General features: G+C 38.9%; 2 protein-coding genes across 4 annotated transcripts; both read right to left on the bottom strand.

Annotated features, from left to right (window-relative positions):
- Window positions 1-3,204: 3,204 nt before the first annotated feature.
- casp10 (caspase 10, apoptosis-related cysteine peptidase) lies at window positions 3,205-8,495 on the bottom strand. The gene is made up of 8 exons (XM_004557781.3): window positions 8,107-8,495; window positions 7,038-7,315; window positions 6,817-6,922; window positions 6,476-6,611; window positions 4,592-4,686; window positions 4,251-4,368; window positions 3,675-4,173; window positions 3,205-3,559 (listed from the first exon to the last, which is right to left on the bottom strand). Exons 2-8 carry the CDS (start codon window positions 7,310-7,312, stop codon window positions 3,382-3,384), a joined length of 1,407 nt encoding a protein of 468 aa, XP_004557838.2. The 5' UTR covers window positions 7,313-7,315; window positions 8,107-8,495; the 3' UTR covers window positions 3,205-3,381.
- Window positions 8,496-9,018: 523 nt separating this feature from the next.
- On the bottom strand, window positions 9,019-15,694 carry fam237a (family with sequence similarity 237 member A). Of its 3 annotated transcripts, none has more exons than XM_012920892.3 (4): window positions 15,567-15,694; window positions 11,115-11,481; window positions 10,749-10,816; window positions 9,019-9,704 (listed from the first exon to the last, which is right to left on the bottom strand). In XM_012920892.3, exons 1-4 carry the CDS (start codon window positions 15,633-15,635, stop codon window positions 9,651-9,653), a joined length of 558 nt encoding a protein of 185 aa, XP_012776346.2. In that variant the 5' UTR covers window positions 15,636-15,694; the 3' UTR covers window positions 9,019-9,650. The 3 variants fall into 3 exon arrangements, 2 of the variants coding, with proteins under 2 accessions (XP_012776346.2, XP_076731102.1); XR_013093515.1 differs by having other exon boundaries at window positions 9,632-9,704; window positions 10,532-10,816; XM_076874987.1 differs by lacking the exon at window positions 10,749-10,816.
- Between the last annotated feature and the right edge of the window lie 423 nt (window positions 15,695-16,117).

Below are 16,117 nucleotides of genomic sequence, written 5' to 3'. Positions count from 1 at the left end.
GTAGCACTGTAATTTCCCAGTTGCTGTTTTTTTGTTTTAGTTTTTCATTTGATGTTTATTTTATTGTTCGTTGATATTGTTCTGCATGAAAAAAGCCAGTTCAAAAGAACAATCCTGCTTTCCATGTGGGTACTCCAGAAGGCTGTTTGAGCAGTGTTTAGTAGATGAATCCTTAAATTACATTTACTCGGGTAAATAACAAGTGGTTTGGGTGGATAAGGAAATGCATTCCAGACAACCTCATCCCATTCGTGAAACATGGTGGTGATGCTGTCATTGTTTGGGTCTGTTTTTCTGCATACGGGCCAGGACAGCTCACCATCACTGAAAGAGCAATGAATTACATGCTACGCCTCCGAATTCTAAAGGAAAATGTTGGGAAATTTGTCTGAAGTGAATCTCAACTGAAAGCAGGTTGTGCAAAGCAATCAAGTGGTTCTACAAAAGGACAGTCATAGAGAAATTGAGTTATTATATTTAAACCAAGAGAAATCTCATGAAAGAGCCCAAAGTAAGGAAACATACCAAACACCCAAAGCTTTAAGACAACTGAGCTTAAAGCTTTAAGCTTAAGGTTGTGTAAGACTGATATGACTGTCTACTGTTTTCCTAATAATGTTAGGCTGATATTTGTTAGATCAGTTTAGCTGGGTTCACTTTATTACCTTTTACAACTTGCAAATTCTAAAATTAAATAAAGCACACAGTAAAATGCCACATTTGGAAAATCGGAACAAAGGCTAATTCCACAATTATTCATAATTTTGGAAATTATATTCATTGGTGTATATTTCTTAGACCATATTTTTCTCATATATGTATTTAATGTAATTTTGTATGCATAGTGTATTGTGGTTTTATATAACTGAATGCTGTAAATCTTCATTGTGCATTGTGGATGTGAAACACCAACGAGGGACAAGGGTTTGGAAATTAGGGCGCATTTTGATTCACCACTGAAACACATGAAATTGCCTGTAGAAGCCAAAGTTGGTCAGGCCACACTGTTAGCTATGGTTGAATTTCATTCGATCCTGACCTCAACTCACCAGCTTGCCTCTATAGATGTACTTCTTGCTGACTTACTAAAGCAGGCAGCTTTTTTAATGTCAGGGGGTTGGTAAGTAGTTAGGAACCAGATTAAACCCATTTGCTTTTGTATTTTAAGTCCTTTTATAACTTTTACCCTGCAGTACTTTAAACTGGCTGACCATTTCAATGAGCAGGGGACACACTATTTCAGTTATAGTCTACAACTTGCTTAAATTGCTGTCATTCAAACACTCTGTCCATCCAGAAAGAGCTCCAGTGTGGGCTGAAAAGTTATGCAAATTCATAGTTACATTTAATTTTACCATAAACTCATATAATACACACCTAACATCCTAAAGGCAGTGCAGGGCAGGGAGACTGATCTGGGTGTCTGTCAGTCGGACACAAGCAAATCAAAGCAGTTCAAGGGACTTGTATGGAGTCGACCTGAAGGTGGAGACAGAGGTTCAAGTGCAGGGTTTCTGCAGCTCAGACATGGTCAATAACAACAGGAAAGTCAAATCAAACCTACAAAAAACCCCACAGCCATGACTAGTACGAAAGTCATTCTTCGGGTTGTGTCATAGTTTATGTTTTGCCTTGTTTGTCTTTGTGCTCCTCCTTTCTGCTGTTCCCTGAAAATTTATTTTTGGAGGGGCAGACTTTGTTATATTTTGTTGTAATTCAGCCACCAAAGTTTTGACTTATCCTTTTACCCCCCAAAAACAATTAAAAAAAAATAAAAATCATGCACTCACATAGCAACTTTCTCAGTGTGTTCCCTGGTCACGTCTCTGTAGAAGTTGCACTGGCAATCCCTGTCAGACCTAAACATCTACTATTACTTTCAGCACGTGAGCTGCTCAGCTCAACAAAGGAAATTACTGAATGCTAAGAATGTTCTCATGTTTTTGGCACTTTCAGTATATGGTTCAGTGTCTCCCGCTGCAGTCTGGTTCGATAAACAAGACTCAGAGTTAAAGTTGGTGTGCTGATCACTCCATTAGTGAGTGAAAATTGTTGCAATACACATAAATCTCTGTCATATGTTGAAGCCATTTGGAGACAAAACAAGCGAGTGAAGTCTGTCTAAACTGCGAAAGAGGAACTCTTATTTAGTAAATGTCTATGAGCTCTATGTTGCCATGGTAATGTTACCTGTAATATTTTTCATAGCAAAAAACTTCTGCAAGAAGTCGAGCATTTGGAGGGAGAAGCAACAAACAATGCAGTAAAAGGAGAAGGCGGTTGATTGACAAGTGTGACTGGTTGTTACATGGAAATATGGTTTCAACAGATTATCAGTATGTGGAAAATACTTGCGTGCTGAGGTGTTGCAGCGATAGGACGAACGTTTAGGCAGCCTGTCAGAGCAGGTACAGGAACAGAGTGAGGCCTTTCGCTCTGAGTCACACATTCTGTAGGCGTAGCTTTGTCACATTTTACTTTTAATTGTTGCAATTTTTGTTGTAGAGATTTGGACTCCCGATTATTAGACAAAGTCAAACGAGGCTAAATGTCAAAAGGTTCCTTTTAAATCTTAACACATTACTGACTACAAAATATACACAGTACACATCTAAAGCGTTAATGATTGCGGGAAAGGCAGCTGTGACTCACTGTCACGAGGTGGATGGATCACTAAGGAGGCTGACGTTACAAGTTTCTTGTGTAAGGCAAGTCTTTAACCTTCACTGCGTTTTTGTCTTGTAAGGATGGGTGTGCGTTAGAATTACAGTGCTTGTTGACAAAACATTTTTATAAAGAAACTGAGAAGTATTTTTTAGTAGATTCTGTATTTTGATGTAATGCAGTATTCCTTGATTCACTTTTCACTTACAACAGTTAATTAAGAAAGTAACAAAACGGGGTAAAGTTTGTTTGCTTGTTTTTTAAAGAATGAACAATATTAATTACTCTGGTTACATTTCAATCAATTCTGGCACGGCTCCATATGGAGCTGTGCCAGCAGACTGGCTGCCAACAGACATGACATCCAATTGCAGACTCCACTGCAAGGCTTCATTCATTAGCATCAATGGATAAGCTCTATGGCACTTAGAGAATGTTGTTATAATCCAACACTAACAGCAGAATTAACATTTAACTCTTAAAAACATCCTGATCAAGAGCATGTTAGCATAAGTAGTATATGTTACCATGGAGACCTGGTGAGGTTATTGAGAGCCACATTTATTAAGAACATTAATCCTGATCACAGAGGACTAAAATTCAAAATATTCTACACCAAACTGCATTAAAAATATTTTGATAGAAAACTTCTGCATTTCAACAAATTGTTGCATTTAATTCTTGATCTGCATCCACAGCTCTGAAGTAACGTAAAAATCAAGAATTTGACGATGCTTTGTGAATAGATGGAGTAGGGACGTTGGGAACCGGAAACACCACCTTCTTCCTGAGTGAGAAGGCTGGCTGAGGCATCTGCTTTCTTTGACCATACTGATCACTCTTCTTGCTAACATCTGCATTCACTTTTGTCAGGATTGACATGAGATCAAACTCCCTAGGAAAAATAAGACACAGGGTGAGCTAATGTACAGCATTTTTGTAAAAAAGCATTCTTCTTCATTTTAAAAAAAAAATAAATTTTATTATATTTGATATTTTGGTTCACTAACCTGGGCACCATCTGAACAAGGTTTTGGCACAAAGACTGAATAAACCAGGTGCCATTGGTTCTCTCTCTGAAGGAAACATGAAAAGGAACTGTGGCCATTCCCAGCAGGAAATCTGCACTATTTGGGATACCCTGTTTAGCCTTTATAGCATCAGTCCAATGAAAGCTGTATGCAGAGCTATCAGATTCAATGAAGACAGCTTGCTGCTCGTTGTTTCCCTGGCAGGCCTGGATGAAAAACAGCTTGGGCTTGCCCACTAAAGACGGGCAATTTAATCCATTGAAAAGGTCCGTCAAATCACTGATCTTGACAGTGGATCCATCCACACCGTACACGCTGCCTTCCACACCATGACTCAGAACACAGCACACTACGCAGTCAAACCGACTGTGGTCTCTTTTGCCAAGCTCCTTGAACACAGAGAGCATCTGGTTCGTGTCACAGTCATGGTGGCTCTCCACTTTAAAGCCGAGCCACTGAAACACACTCTGCAGACATTCTGGAAGAAACAGACGATCTAAGGATGATGCAGGACCACAAACATGAAGCGTATATTGACTGCCAAAATTTGCTTACTTTGATCCACTTCAGTTCCTTCCCGTTTCCTTAGTTGGCTGGACTTACTGAAGTTATCGTTGTTAACAATTAAACAGATGCCCCTCTTTTCAGATGTCATGGGATATGTTCCCAAGCCCTACAGAGATAAATGACACAGATTACAGGGAAGACATGATTCAGTGCATTACTTGTAAACTTCTATTTGATCCACAAGTTAAACTCTGGAATGAAAACTAAGTATACAAAGGGAAGAATGATCCGCCTGGAGGGCTCCAGCTCAAATTAAATGTAGTGCCAGGGCCGTAACCAGTGATTACGATTTAAGCATGTCACATATATAAGAAAAAAAATACACACACCTCATCTTGTGTGTTTGTAGATGGCGATATCGGCATGGTGACGGACTCCTTTTCTTGAGTTGATATAGCATCAGTTGTCATAACAGGACAGGTGACTGCAAAGAAGGGCAATAATTGCGGGGGGAACAATTATATTTCAAGGTTTTAAACGTCTGGTATTATTTCACAAAAAGCTAAACAAGAGTTTAGCTATTGTTTGAATCACGACTGCTCGTCTCAGTGCTTAACCCATTCGATTCAGTTTAATTTATACAGTGCTATGTCAAAACAACAGTTGCCTCAAGGCCCTTTATATTCTAAGGTAAAAGGTTTTGCGACAGGGAAGGAAAAACTCCCTTTTAACAGGAAAAAACCTCCAGCAGATTTAGGCTCAGGGAGGGGCGGCCATCTGCCGCAACCAGTTGTGGGTGAGGGGATGAAGATACCAAAGACATGCTGTGGAAGAGAGACACTGTTTATGTGACTGACGCTCTTTTTTTTTTTTTATCTCCCCATAAGAGGAATGCAGGAAAGTCAAATTCAAAGATCATTAAAAATGATTTCAAAACAAATCTTTGACTAATTCCTGACTGAAGCTAATGATTCTAACAAACTGATTTAGAGTATTAAATGACTTTGCTTGTATTCGTATGCAATAGTGATACAAAAATAACCTAAGTAAATTTTGATAGACTTAAAAAAAACAAAAAAACAACCCATAATAGTAGTGTTTCAAACTGTAAGCTTAAGACAAATTTGAAGCCCGCTTCGAACCAGATATGGCTATCCAAGCATCTAAATGGAATGCAAAAGGAAATATGACTTTTACAGTTAGCTGGTTTTCCAAATGGGCCCCTCCCCACTAAAGATCGACAATTGCCCTGATAAGGATCAGAGCAAACAGAGTCCTAGCTTCGCTCTAGTAAAAACATAAACAAAAAACAGAACCATTAATAAGATGGAATGTGACTGTAAAGTGAAGTGAAGATAAGACACAGCACCCTCTATTTAAAGCAAATGGTCAAAGTGCATGCCTGCCCTGCTTTAAGGCTATGGTTACATAAACTTTACTTATGTCTTTTCACAGGCATAAAGTCATAAAGCACTGTACAACAGTTAATAGAATGGAAAAAACAAACAACCTGAAAAAGCAACCTGTCAGAACAGAACAAAAATAATGAAATAAGATAATAATATTAATAAAAAGAGAATGTCAACAGAAGGCCTGGCTAAACAGGAAAATTTCAACAGAAGGTTTTGACTCTTCAGAGTCGCAGAGAGAAACGTAGCTGAAGTGGTAAACTGCTCCAGAGTCTTGGTGTCACAAACTGAAAGCCTCTGTCTGCAAATGAACACTGTGAGAAATAAGATGTTACAGTGAAGAATAAAATATTACAGCTGCATTTAATCATTTATTCCAGGGTTAGTGTTTTGGTCCATCTTCCTCCCCTCACCCTGTTGGCATCAGACAGCCGCCCCTCTCTGAGCTTCTGCTGGAGGTTTCTTAATTCAGACGTTAAAAATAACTTTTTCCTTCCTGCCATCACCATGTGCTGCTCATACGAGGTTGTGTGATGTGATCGTTTACGTTCATTTCCTTATTATGTAGGATGTTTACCTTACAATACAAAGCGCGGTGAGGCAACTCTTGTTGTGAGTTGTAGAATAACAATGGACCTAGAATTGAACCTTGTGGAATCCCACAGATTAGAGGACCTGTGTTTTTGTCCCAACAGAAAAGTAATCTAATTACCTCAGCATAATTAAAATAGAAAAGAATAGAACTTTGTTTCTTTTCCATCTTTACTTACAAAACAAAGTAAACAGAATGGCAAATAGACTCAAAAATAAAATCAAATGAAACTGAAATTACATTCAGCAAGAGACGTTTTGTGAATAGCTTACCTCGCCGTTTTTTAAACTGGTTGATCTTAGCATTCAGCATGGGACACACCTCCCTCACTATGGTCTCCAGGGTGTTTAGATTACTTTCGCTAAGGTGGTCCATGCGCTCCATCTCCAAGAAGACTTCCAGTGTAGTCTGAAAATGACACAAGGTCTTTGCACTGATGGAAAAATGAAGTGTATGTGCGGAAGTTCTGCAGGTTTGTTCAAAGGAAAATGTGACAACGTATGGCAGGCGATGCTACGGGTAACAAGTACACATACATAACACATTGTTATAAAGAAGGACTAGAATGAAATATTATGGGCTACATTTACCACATTTCTGAAGGCGCACTTACAATATGTTCCCCCAGTTTTCTACGTGGGATCATCGTGTTTAACAAGAACTTCACTTCTCTCAGATCACCATCAGTAATTTCTTCAGAGAGGCTGTAAAGAAGCTTCCTGGAATTACAGAAAAACATTTGATAGAAATAGCTTTACAGATTAAAATTTATTTTTCAATGTAAACCTAAATCAGAAAAACGAAACAGTACGAAGCGAAACATGAACGGCATACCTGTAGGGAGAAATAAAGCTCGTTGTTGTATGTGGAGCGAGACAGAGATCCCGGATCAGGGCATGATGTTCAGTAGTGACCAGAAGCTCGGTCAGGAGCTGTGGGTTCTCAGGTGAGAGATGGTCTTGTTTCATCAGGCAGGAGAAGAGCTCACTGGCCGTTTCCACCTTGTTTGGCTTTTGGTCCAGGAGGTCAGTGCAAAGAAAGACCAAGGCTTTCACTTCATCTTTAGACAGTGCCTTACCCACCTTTAGCAACAAATTTTGGAATTCCATTTCCTGTATTTAAAACAAAGTACAAGACTTTCAGAAACCAGAAATTTAAATATGTAGCCTAGGTCTGTTGTTTAACTATGCAAAGTGGTCACATCATGCAAATTGCTCCTTGGAGAAATGACTCAAAAATAGTCATTTCAATAATACTTTTTTGCATTCTAGATGATTTTACGTCTCTTACGAAAAGGCAAATAAATAGGGCTGTCTTGATGTTGTACGTTTTCTCCGTTATTATTATTATTATTATTATTATTATTATTATTATAGCATGTCTAGAATATCTTATTTGATGTCTAGAATACAAAATTGATGTATCTATAACTCAACGAAAGCTGCCCCTTACTACCAACTGCGCCTCATAATTCCAGCTGACCATGTCCATCCACCCCTTTATGACCCCAGTATATCTATCCTCTGATGGTTGCGTCCAGCGGGATATTACACCATGTCACAAACATCAAATCATCTCAAGGTGGTTTCCTGAACATGACAATGAACTCGTTGCACTGAAAAGCCCTCCACAGACATCTTAATCCAACAGAGCACCTTTGAGAGGTGGTGGAAGTGGAGATCCATATCATCGGTGTGAAGCTGAGAAACCTGCAGCAACTGTGTGATGCCATCATGTCATGTCGTTTTAACCTTATTGAATTACATGGTAACACGCAGAGTTTACTGTATTCTCATTTTTCAGTTAGTCTTATGTCCCGGAAAATACATTGCATAACTTCAGCACACTTAAAGGTAACCCATGGTAGCCATCTGTGCTCAAACACCATCTCGTGCAGAGGTACCTGTATGGACACGCGTTGACAGCTTGTCTGAAGGACGACGACGACGACGATACTGGTTGTTTATGTCCACATACTTCAAGCGTACTTCATGTTGTCGGTGGCTGCTGAAAAATGGTTTAACTCGCCATCGAGAACGTCACAGACTTCGTAGAGCAACTTTTCAGTAGTTAAAGTAAGTCCAGGCGAGTAAGCAGGAATCGAAAGTGAAAGAGAGTCTGCCGCATCGACAAGCTAGTTACTGTGCGGATCACTTAAATGTAAAGGTGAAAATATAGCAACCTGTTTTCACTCAGTGGGATGTGTACTCCAACCTGCCATTATGTCAACAACTACCTGTGTGACGCACGTGGCCTCGATCGGGAATCACCTCTGCGTAAGCCTGGAGTCATGTCTGGGCAAGTCCCCGACGAGGCAGGTTAATAATAAATCTAGATTGAGTAACTATAAAGTCTGTAGACTAATAAAAGAAAAGTGCTCACTCCTGTTTACTTTCAAAATATTATGATCACTGAAACATCAAACTCTGCCTTGTGTCTGCTAACAGGATTTCTTTTATACCCATAAAAGACAAATCTGTGTTGCTTTCATCGTTCATTTCCTAATGAATTCTCTGGAAAAATGTAGTTTTGAAGTCCATTTTTTGTTACAGAAGCTCACCCAAAGCACTTTACAGGCATACTCAATTTAGGCCTCCAGCAATCCAATTACACATAATAAGACTCAGACATACGATGATTCAGATGTGTTGTGTTTACTTGGTCCTTAAGACAACTCTAAAACAGTGGCTCTCTTCAAACCCAAACTAGTTGTCTAATGGCAGAAACATTCTCACTCCCATGTTCCAGCTGCTTATATTCTACATGTCCTCCATTTCACCTGGCAGAAAAACCTCAGATCAAATTAGTGAGCAGTTTGAGTTTGGAGGAAATTCTGCTTAAATGTAGATCAAATCGCATTTCTTGTGAAGTTAGAGTCTGACAGCCAGGTTTTATTTGCTGACTGATTTATTTTGACATTCAGGGAATTACAGCTCACAGCAGTGAAAAAGCATTTCTGCCTAAAATGAACAATCGGGCACTACTATTCTGATGAAAAGACAGCCCAAACATTATAACAAAATCACAACTCTTGATATGAACAGTACATCAGACAAGATTCAAATCTTAATTCAAAATAATAATTTTAATAATAATTAAAAATTAAAACTGCATAATCATAGCGGCATGATTTGAGATTGATAAAAACAAGCTGTAGTCATTAAAAGGGTGTGGGGTAAAATTTTATATTGCCAAATTTTTTTTGCTTTGAAGTGTTGGATAACAAAGCTCAGTGTCCTAAAAGTAATGAGGTCTCACCTCCATTCATGTTTACATAAACCAGATCCTATAAGTAAAAGTCACTTTAAGAAAAATCGAGTTTTTCTTCTGGGAAAGAATGTTTATAAAAAGCTATCTACTTTGAATTATCCTTAATCTTTTCTAGTAGTTGTGCGTTTTATTTTGGCTCTGTCTTCAGGGTCTTGATTTGCCCTCTACGTCTCACTCTCACATGGAGCCACGCGTGGGACTTTGCTCCTGAGCGGTTGAATCTGAAGGATTCTGAAGGAAGGGGGAAAAAAAGACAGAAAAAATGCTAAGCATGTTACAAAATTCATGGGGCAGTAGATGCTTGTATCAAAAGTCAATTGCATTAAAAAAAAATAGACATTTAAGTCAAAAAGCATTGGTTTAAAGCTTTCAGTGCAAGAGATGCAGTAACTATGGCACTTTGGCTCCACATTTGACGCTTCACTAAACAGCTAAAATGAAACAACAGAGAAAAGCCTGCAGTGAGAAGAGTGATAATGGGGTCCTGTGACTGACCAGAAAGCTAAAAAGAGAGGAAAGCAGAGATCAGGCAGCCACAGGGAGCCGTTGTAGTGAACCGAGTAGGGAATGGGTGTGTAAAGCTTTGCAAAGGTTGAATCCCAGCTACAGTCAGATGCAGGAGCTGCAACAAGGTATAAAGATGCCCAGATGGTTAGGAAAGGATAAATCCAGTTGATTTTTATAAAGGAGAAATTAATCGGGATTAGCAACGATTGTTATGTCCCAAGACTAGGGTTGCTAACCGTCCCTTGAAAAACTGGATTTTTCCATATTTAGAAACAAAAGTATTGAGCTGAAAAAGGGACGCACTTTGTCAAATGGTTAAAAAAATAATTTCACACAAAAACAAGAGCTAAAAAATTCCCCACACTGGGAAGGGTGAAGACAATCGGGTCGCCCAGCCCTGGCCATGAGGTGTCCCTTATTTATTTTTCAGGGAGTTGGCAACCCTACCCAAGACACTTCCCCCTAGGATGATTCCCAGGTTTCTTGCCATCCCAGCTGGCACCACCACCACCTCATTGTTAGTGACCTGTTCTCTGTGAGAGGACACTTACTCAGCTCTTTCCAGGGTAGAAATCTAATGTTCATTTCTCCCTTTAAGTTTCACCCTGTGCTGTCGGTGTATGACAACTTTAAGTAGAAAAAGACACCTCGTGTGAAGGAAGAGTCACAGTGAAACAGACTTCAACACAGCAGAGCTGCTATCCAACAGGTTCCAGACGCTGTGGATGTTATTACAGTCAGCATCCCCACTGTGAAGCTTCCGATTACCTGTGTGGTTTTCTCCTGCTCAACAACAAAGCTCTGGTTGTCTGTACCACAGTTGTCTCCCCCATCATCTATTAAGAGAACATGTAAGCGAGTCTCACTGATGCAGGGGAGAAGAGGTTTGACAGAATTCATACGTCGACATTTACTGAATGAAGGTGTACAGCCACACCTAATCAATTATAAATGCATGAGGAGCATTTTAAGGAATGAAAAACTACATTTGATAACTGCAGGTGAGTCGTGGACTTTAATCTTCAATTCTCCAGTATAAATACAATTTAATATTAATTTTTCTTTTATTGTAAAGAAACTAAATGATCCTACTTATTTGTCTTTGCAAGGAGAAGTGTGTGGTTGAGTACTCACTGTCAGTAATGAGGGACTGGACAGCAGTTATGTGTCGACGGCCCAGCCCATGACTCCTGGACACAATGCAATTTAGATAGATGTCCCAGAAGACTTGGGCCAGGTCCCAGAACAGTGCAGTGTGTTTGCTGTTGTTTGAAGCCCTGAGTGACTCCATGAGGTCCCAGAAGGCAGGCACTGTGTCAGCAATCCTCGGAGAGCGCATCTCCAGCAGCAGAGCCGAGGACGCCTCCCAGCATTGCAGATTGCCCCGATGGGCCTTCAGGGGGTCCACCTGACCTGGCTTCTGACCTTGCAGTGGCACGGCGCACATACAGGTCAGTATGAACACTGTGGCTATGCCCATGTTATTTAGCACCAGGACCATCTGCAAAAGAGCACAGAGCAGCTTTTGTATTAGATTGGAGGTTTTGCATATTTAAAATATTAAGAGCAGTCAAACACTTTCGCACAGCATATTTGAATATGCTACATTTGCAAGTGTTCAAGCTTTACTTTGACCATTTGTTTTTCTGGCAAATAAAAACGTACTTTTTGGGTTTATTATTCATTTTACACTCCTCGGATCTTTAAATAAATTAAAAACAAAAGAAAAAACTGGAAACCATTACAATATTGTACTTAAAGCCTTGGTATTCAGCCCAGCTTTATCAATAAGTGTTGATGGGGGTTTAATAAATATGTTTGGTCTTAACTGACGCCAACGCTTCCCTCCTTTTTATGCAGTGTTAGACGAACGCTTGTCATGTTTATTGACATTTCTTAATATTAAACTTGGTTCATTTCCAGTCTTTGCTAAAGTTTTCACTATGGCTTGCATTCTTTGTCGCTTTCAAATCTTTGGCATCAGAAGAAAAACTGCAGCTGGCTCTTTTAAAATAAAAGGAATGAATAATTAAGCGAATTGTGATGACAGTCTGCTTTTAGCTCAGCTGCAGGGGAAGAGGAAGTTTAGAGAGCAGTGCAGTTGACACACTAGTGAAGTCTCACCTTTATTCAGTAGCATGCTGGAACCTGTGAGGACGAACACCTGCAGCTGTTGCATGTCATACTGAAATTTTGTTTAGAGAAAGCACGGCCTGAAAACCTGCTGTGCACAGTTTGTGATGTCCAGTGTGTTTCCTAGAAAATAAAGTCAGTAGTGCTGAAGCTTTAGATTTAGGTAGACTCATGGGCAGAGGAGTCGTTTGCTGCCAAACTATTGGAGAATGAATTTTAATTTTTGTAAAACAGCACTGACAGGACCTAACTAAGAAGTGCTTTTAATACTCAAGAAGCAGAAATCTGGTTGAGATTTTCTTTCAAAATGTATCATTGGTGCAACTAACTTTGTGTACCCCAGTACTTTTCCTCAATTGACTCATACTACTTTGATATGACACAAAATACTGAAAATGTTAATAACTCCTCGTTTGAGTGATCCCATACATTTTTACATAATATTCTAACTACAGTAAGCAATAAAATATAAATGTGTAGAAACAAGACTTTTAAAAAAAAATTTACATACATTTTTTAGAAGGAATTAAATAAAGCTTTATGTTTATTAATCAATTAGCTTTAGAATAATTGTCTGTTGAGTGATATGCATGTATACGGAGTGGAAAAAAGGTTACTAAAGAAAATCCAATCTAGTTTGTGGCTTCAGTAAAGAAAAAAAAAAGTTTTTTAAAAGCATTACACAAAGACAGATTAGCCGTTTTAGATATTTTTAACAATAATCATTTATCCAGAAAAACAAGTACAGAATAGCTTTAGTGAAGTATAACTTAAGGTGATACATATGATTAAAAAAAAAATCCACACTTTAAATGCCACGTTCATGCCGCTTGTGATGGAGGCATTACGAGAACCTTTTTCTGTAATATTTAAGATGCGATAACTGAAACTAAAGCCTTATTAGCTCCCATTATATTTTTCCCTATTCAGTTTTAAAGATCAGCTCTCCAAATCCAAACACTAGGCCTAGAAAGGTCTTGCTCTGCCTAAAAATCCAAACCTAAAAAAATTATTGTTAAATAAAATATTGTACTTACCACTTAAAGCCTTGGTAGCCAGCCCAGCTTAAGCGTTGATGTGGGTTTGGTAAATATCAGGTTGGTCTTAAGTGACGTTAGTGCCTCCCTCCTTTGCGTGCAGCGTTAGTCTAACGCTTGTCACAATTATCAATCACCTTTTTTCTAAGCATCATTTCTGCAGATGAACAGTGGCAGTTTAATATTAAACAATTCTGAAATTATCAATTCTCTTGATCACATTCAGGGAAGCATGGGAGCTTAATTTAGAAATATTTGCTATCGTTTATTGCATAGTTACATAGTAATGTGGTTATTTGGCTGATGACTGTTGCTGTATATACAAAATGTGTAAGAACTACAAAAGGAAACTGCTGAAATGCAATTTAAAAAGGCAAGATATTATAATTCAGTGGGAGGTTATTGATGTTTAATGCGCATGTACTGTAACGGAAAGGACATTTATAATGATTCTGCACCCTGATGCTGGTTATGTGGAGACAGAAGCTACTAACTCATCATAATACTTGAGTTAACTGTCTAATGTTAGTTTTTTAAAAACCAAGCAATTTTAGTACAAGAATGTTCAGGGGAAGTTGCAGTTTACTTCCTGTCCACCTGCTGCAGACTGACCACACTTCAAAGATTTAATATATTTTGCTTACTGCACAAGTTTAGTTCAAACTAAGAAGAAAACATGAGCAACCAGATCTCAGAAACTTTGCAGCTTCTGCCAACTGTGAAAAACTTGAAGACCAGTCATCAAGAGTGGTGAACGAGTTACGTTTCTATGCTTTTACTGAAATGTCACAAGCATACCTGATCTCAAATGCAATTACTTTCACAGTGAGAAGCCAACACTAAATGTCCTGGGTGGGTTTCTTACTCATTCATCCTTTTCATGATGTAAAGAAGTAGACTTTACAACAGTTTTACTGCAAAGGCTAAATTATAACTTTTAAACAAATACCATTTTCATATTCATACAAGAAATGTATTGTTAGGATACTTCTACACAGGAAGAGATGCAGCGGAGTGAAAATCATCATCATTATGAGAAATTACGTGAATCATGAATACTTCTACAAACCGGCAGGGAACATTTGAGTGACTGCATGTTCGACATTATGGTATACACACCGGGGTCCCTCAAGGGGACCGTGTGGTCTCCCAGCAATATGGATCCAGGCACAAAAATCCCAAGATTCAGACTCTAGTTCACTCACTTTCAAATATTTCATTTCTCTAATGGAACCACAAGGGACTGCACTCAGTAAAGGATTTATTCATCAACAAGGTTTTTCCCACATTCCGGCAACTGCAAGAAAAATTTGACTTGCACAGTAATGACTTTTTCAAATACTTACAGATCGGAAGCTTTGTAGGGAGGCTTTTTCCATCTTTTCCAGATCGGCCCCCAGACTCTGCCTTAGATAACTTATTTCAGTTTGATCCACTCAAGAAAGGACTAATAACAAAAATTCACAACGCATTGTCACAACTGGATGGAATTATCACACTTGACTATCTGAGAGAGGCCTGGCAGTGTGACCTTGGTACGAGAATTCCAGACAATCAATGGACAAAAGCCCAGGAAAATGTACACTCTTCCTCTGTTTGCATTCGTCATGGACTCTTACAGTTTAAAGTGCTACATAGACTCCATGTATCAAAGTTGAAACTGTCAAAAATGTTCCCCAATGTAAACTCGTCCTGCGAAAGATGTAAACAGCAACCTGCTTCACTGGCGCATATGTTTTGGAATTGTTCCTGTATAGCAACATATTGGAATAATGTCTTTCATATCTTGTCTAAAATTCTTTTTAAAAAAACTTAAGCCAGACCCAATCTGTGCTTTATTTGGAGTGAAGCCGGTTGTTGTAGACCTATCAGCCACCCAAAATAATGTGATACGTTTTGTGATGCTGCTGGCACGCCGTTTGATTCTACTAAATTGGAAACAAAAGGTGCCTCCTACCACATCAGCGTTAACACAAGATGTATTGAGACACTTGCAGCTGGAAAGAATTAAACTCCTACTAAAGGGGAGGTTGGAGGAATTCCATTCAACCTGGCAACCTTTTATAGATCTCTTCAATACTGTACAGATATAAATGATCACTGAGCCTCATTGGTAGTTCGATAAATAGCATCCTCTGTCCAACGTTCTTTTGTTGTTGTTTTTTTTTGTTTTGTTTTTACTTTAATTCTTATTGTATATATGTAATCAGTTATATTTGAATCTTAGTTGCCTTTATGATAAAGAACACTGGAAAACCAAATAAAGAGATTTGAGAGAAAGAAAAAAAATACACTTTATGGTTGATGACAGGCTCATGTTACAGTAGGTCTGCATTGTTTTGTATTAATCACTTTTGTCACTTGAGTTTCCTGTCAAAGTCCTTCCCAGATTAATAAAAAACAGATTCACGTCTACCTGAGCTTGACGCATGACAAACAGACGACCTGACGACGATGATGAACAAAGGGACCCTAACACAAACATACGCAGGCTGTAATGAGGGAATGTGCAACAGGAGGGAAACACAGCTGGACCTAATTTGACATAACGAGATAGGGAGGAAACAACCTGAATGCACTAATGCAGGACTATCAAAATAAAACAGGGAGCAAGACAAATACTGAGACGAGGACGAAGAAAAAACGTGCAACACAGCGAAAGCACAGTGACAGAAAGCTAAAGCCTAGAATCTATAAATATAATACAAGTCCACACAATACGAGAACCAAAACCATGAATGACACAAAATCAAGGAATGTTAGAAAAATCCCAAAACACATGAACACTAGTTCACGGATCCAGTGCCATGACAGTGACAGCATGGGGCAGAATGGAGTTTCTTTGCATTGGTGTTAGTTATTGACCCCATAGTCCCCCCCCCGCATTTCAAATGGTTTGTTCCACCTCCTCAAAGTTGCTCTTAAATAACACCAATCACACAATCAGGAGCTGCTAGCAGTTCATTG

The sequence above is a fragment of the Maylandia zebra genome, linkage group LG16 (assembly GCF_041146795.1).
Source record: "Maylandia zebra isolate NMK-2024a linkage group LG16, Mzebra_GT3a, whole genome shotgun sequence".
Lineage (NCBI taxonomy): Eukaryota > Metazoa > Chordata > Actinopteri > Cichliformes > Cichlidae > Maylandia > Maylandia zebra.
Note: the sequence above shows the minus strand (reverse complement) of the source record. Positions and strands in the feature narration are given on the sequence as shown.

Bases quoted from the DNA above. Each gene is read 5' to 3' on its own strand.
- fam237a (XM_012920892.3), bottom strand. From the start codon at position 15,635: ATGTTTGTGTTAGGGTCCCTTTGTTCATCATCGTCGTCAGGTCGTCTG. The intron at 11,482-15,566 runs GTAGACGTGAAT...GCTCTTTTGCAG, and splicing joins TTGTCATGCGTCAAGCTCAG to ATGGTCCTGGTGCTAAATAA. The intron at 9,705-10,748 runs GTAATCGGAAGC...CCCTTCCTTCAG, and splicing joins AGCAGGAGAAAACCACACAG to AATCCTTCAGATTCAACCGC.
- casp10 (XM_004557781.3), bottom strand. From the start codon at position 7,312: ATGGAATTCCAAAATTTGTTGCTAAAGGTGGGTAAGGCACTGTCTAAA. The intron at 6,612-6,816 runs GTAAGTGCGCCT...TGTCATTTTCAG, and splicing joins GAAAACTGGGGGAACATATT to ACTACACTGGAAGTCTTCTT. The intron at 3,560-3,674 runs GTTAGTGAACCA...TATTTTTCCTAG, and splicing joins CTTGTTCAGATGGTGCCCAG to GGAGTTTGATCTCATGTCAA.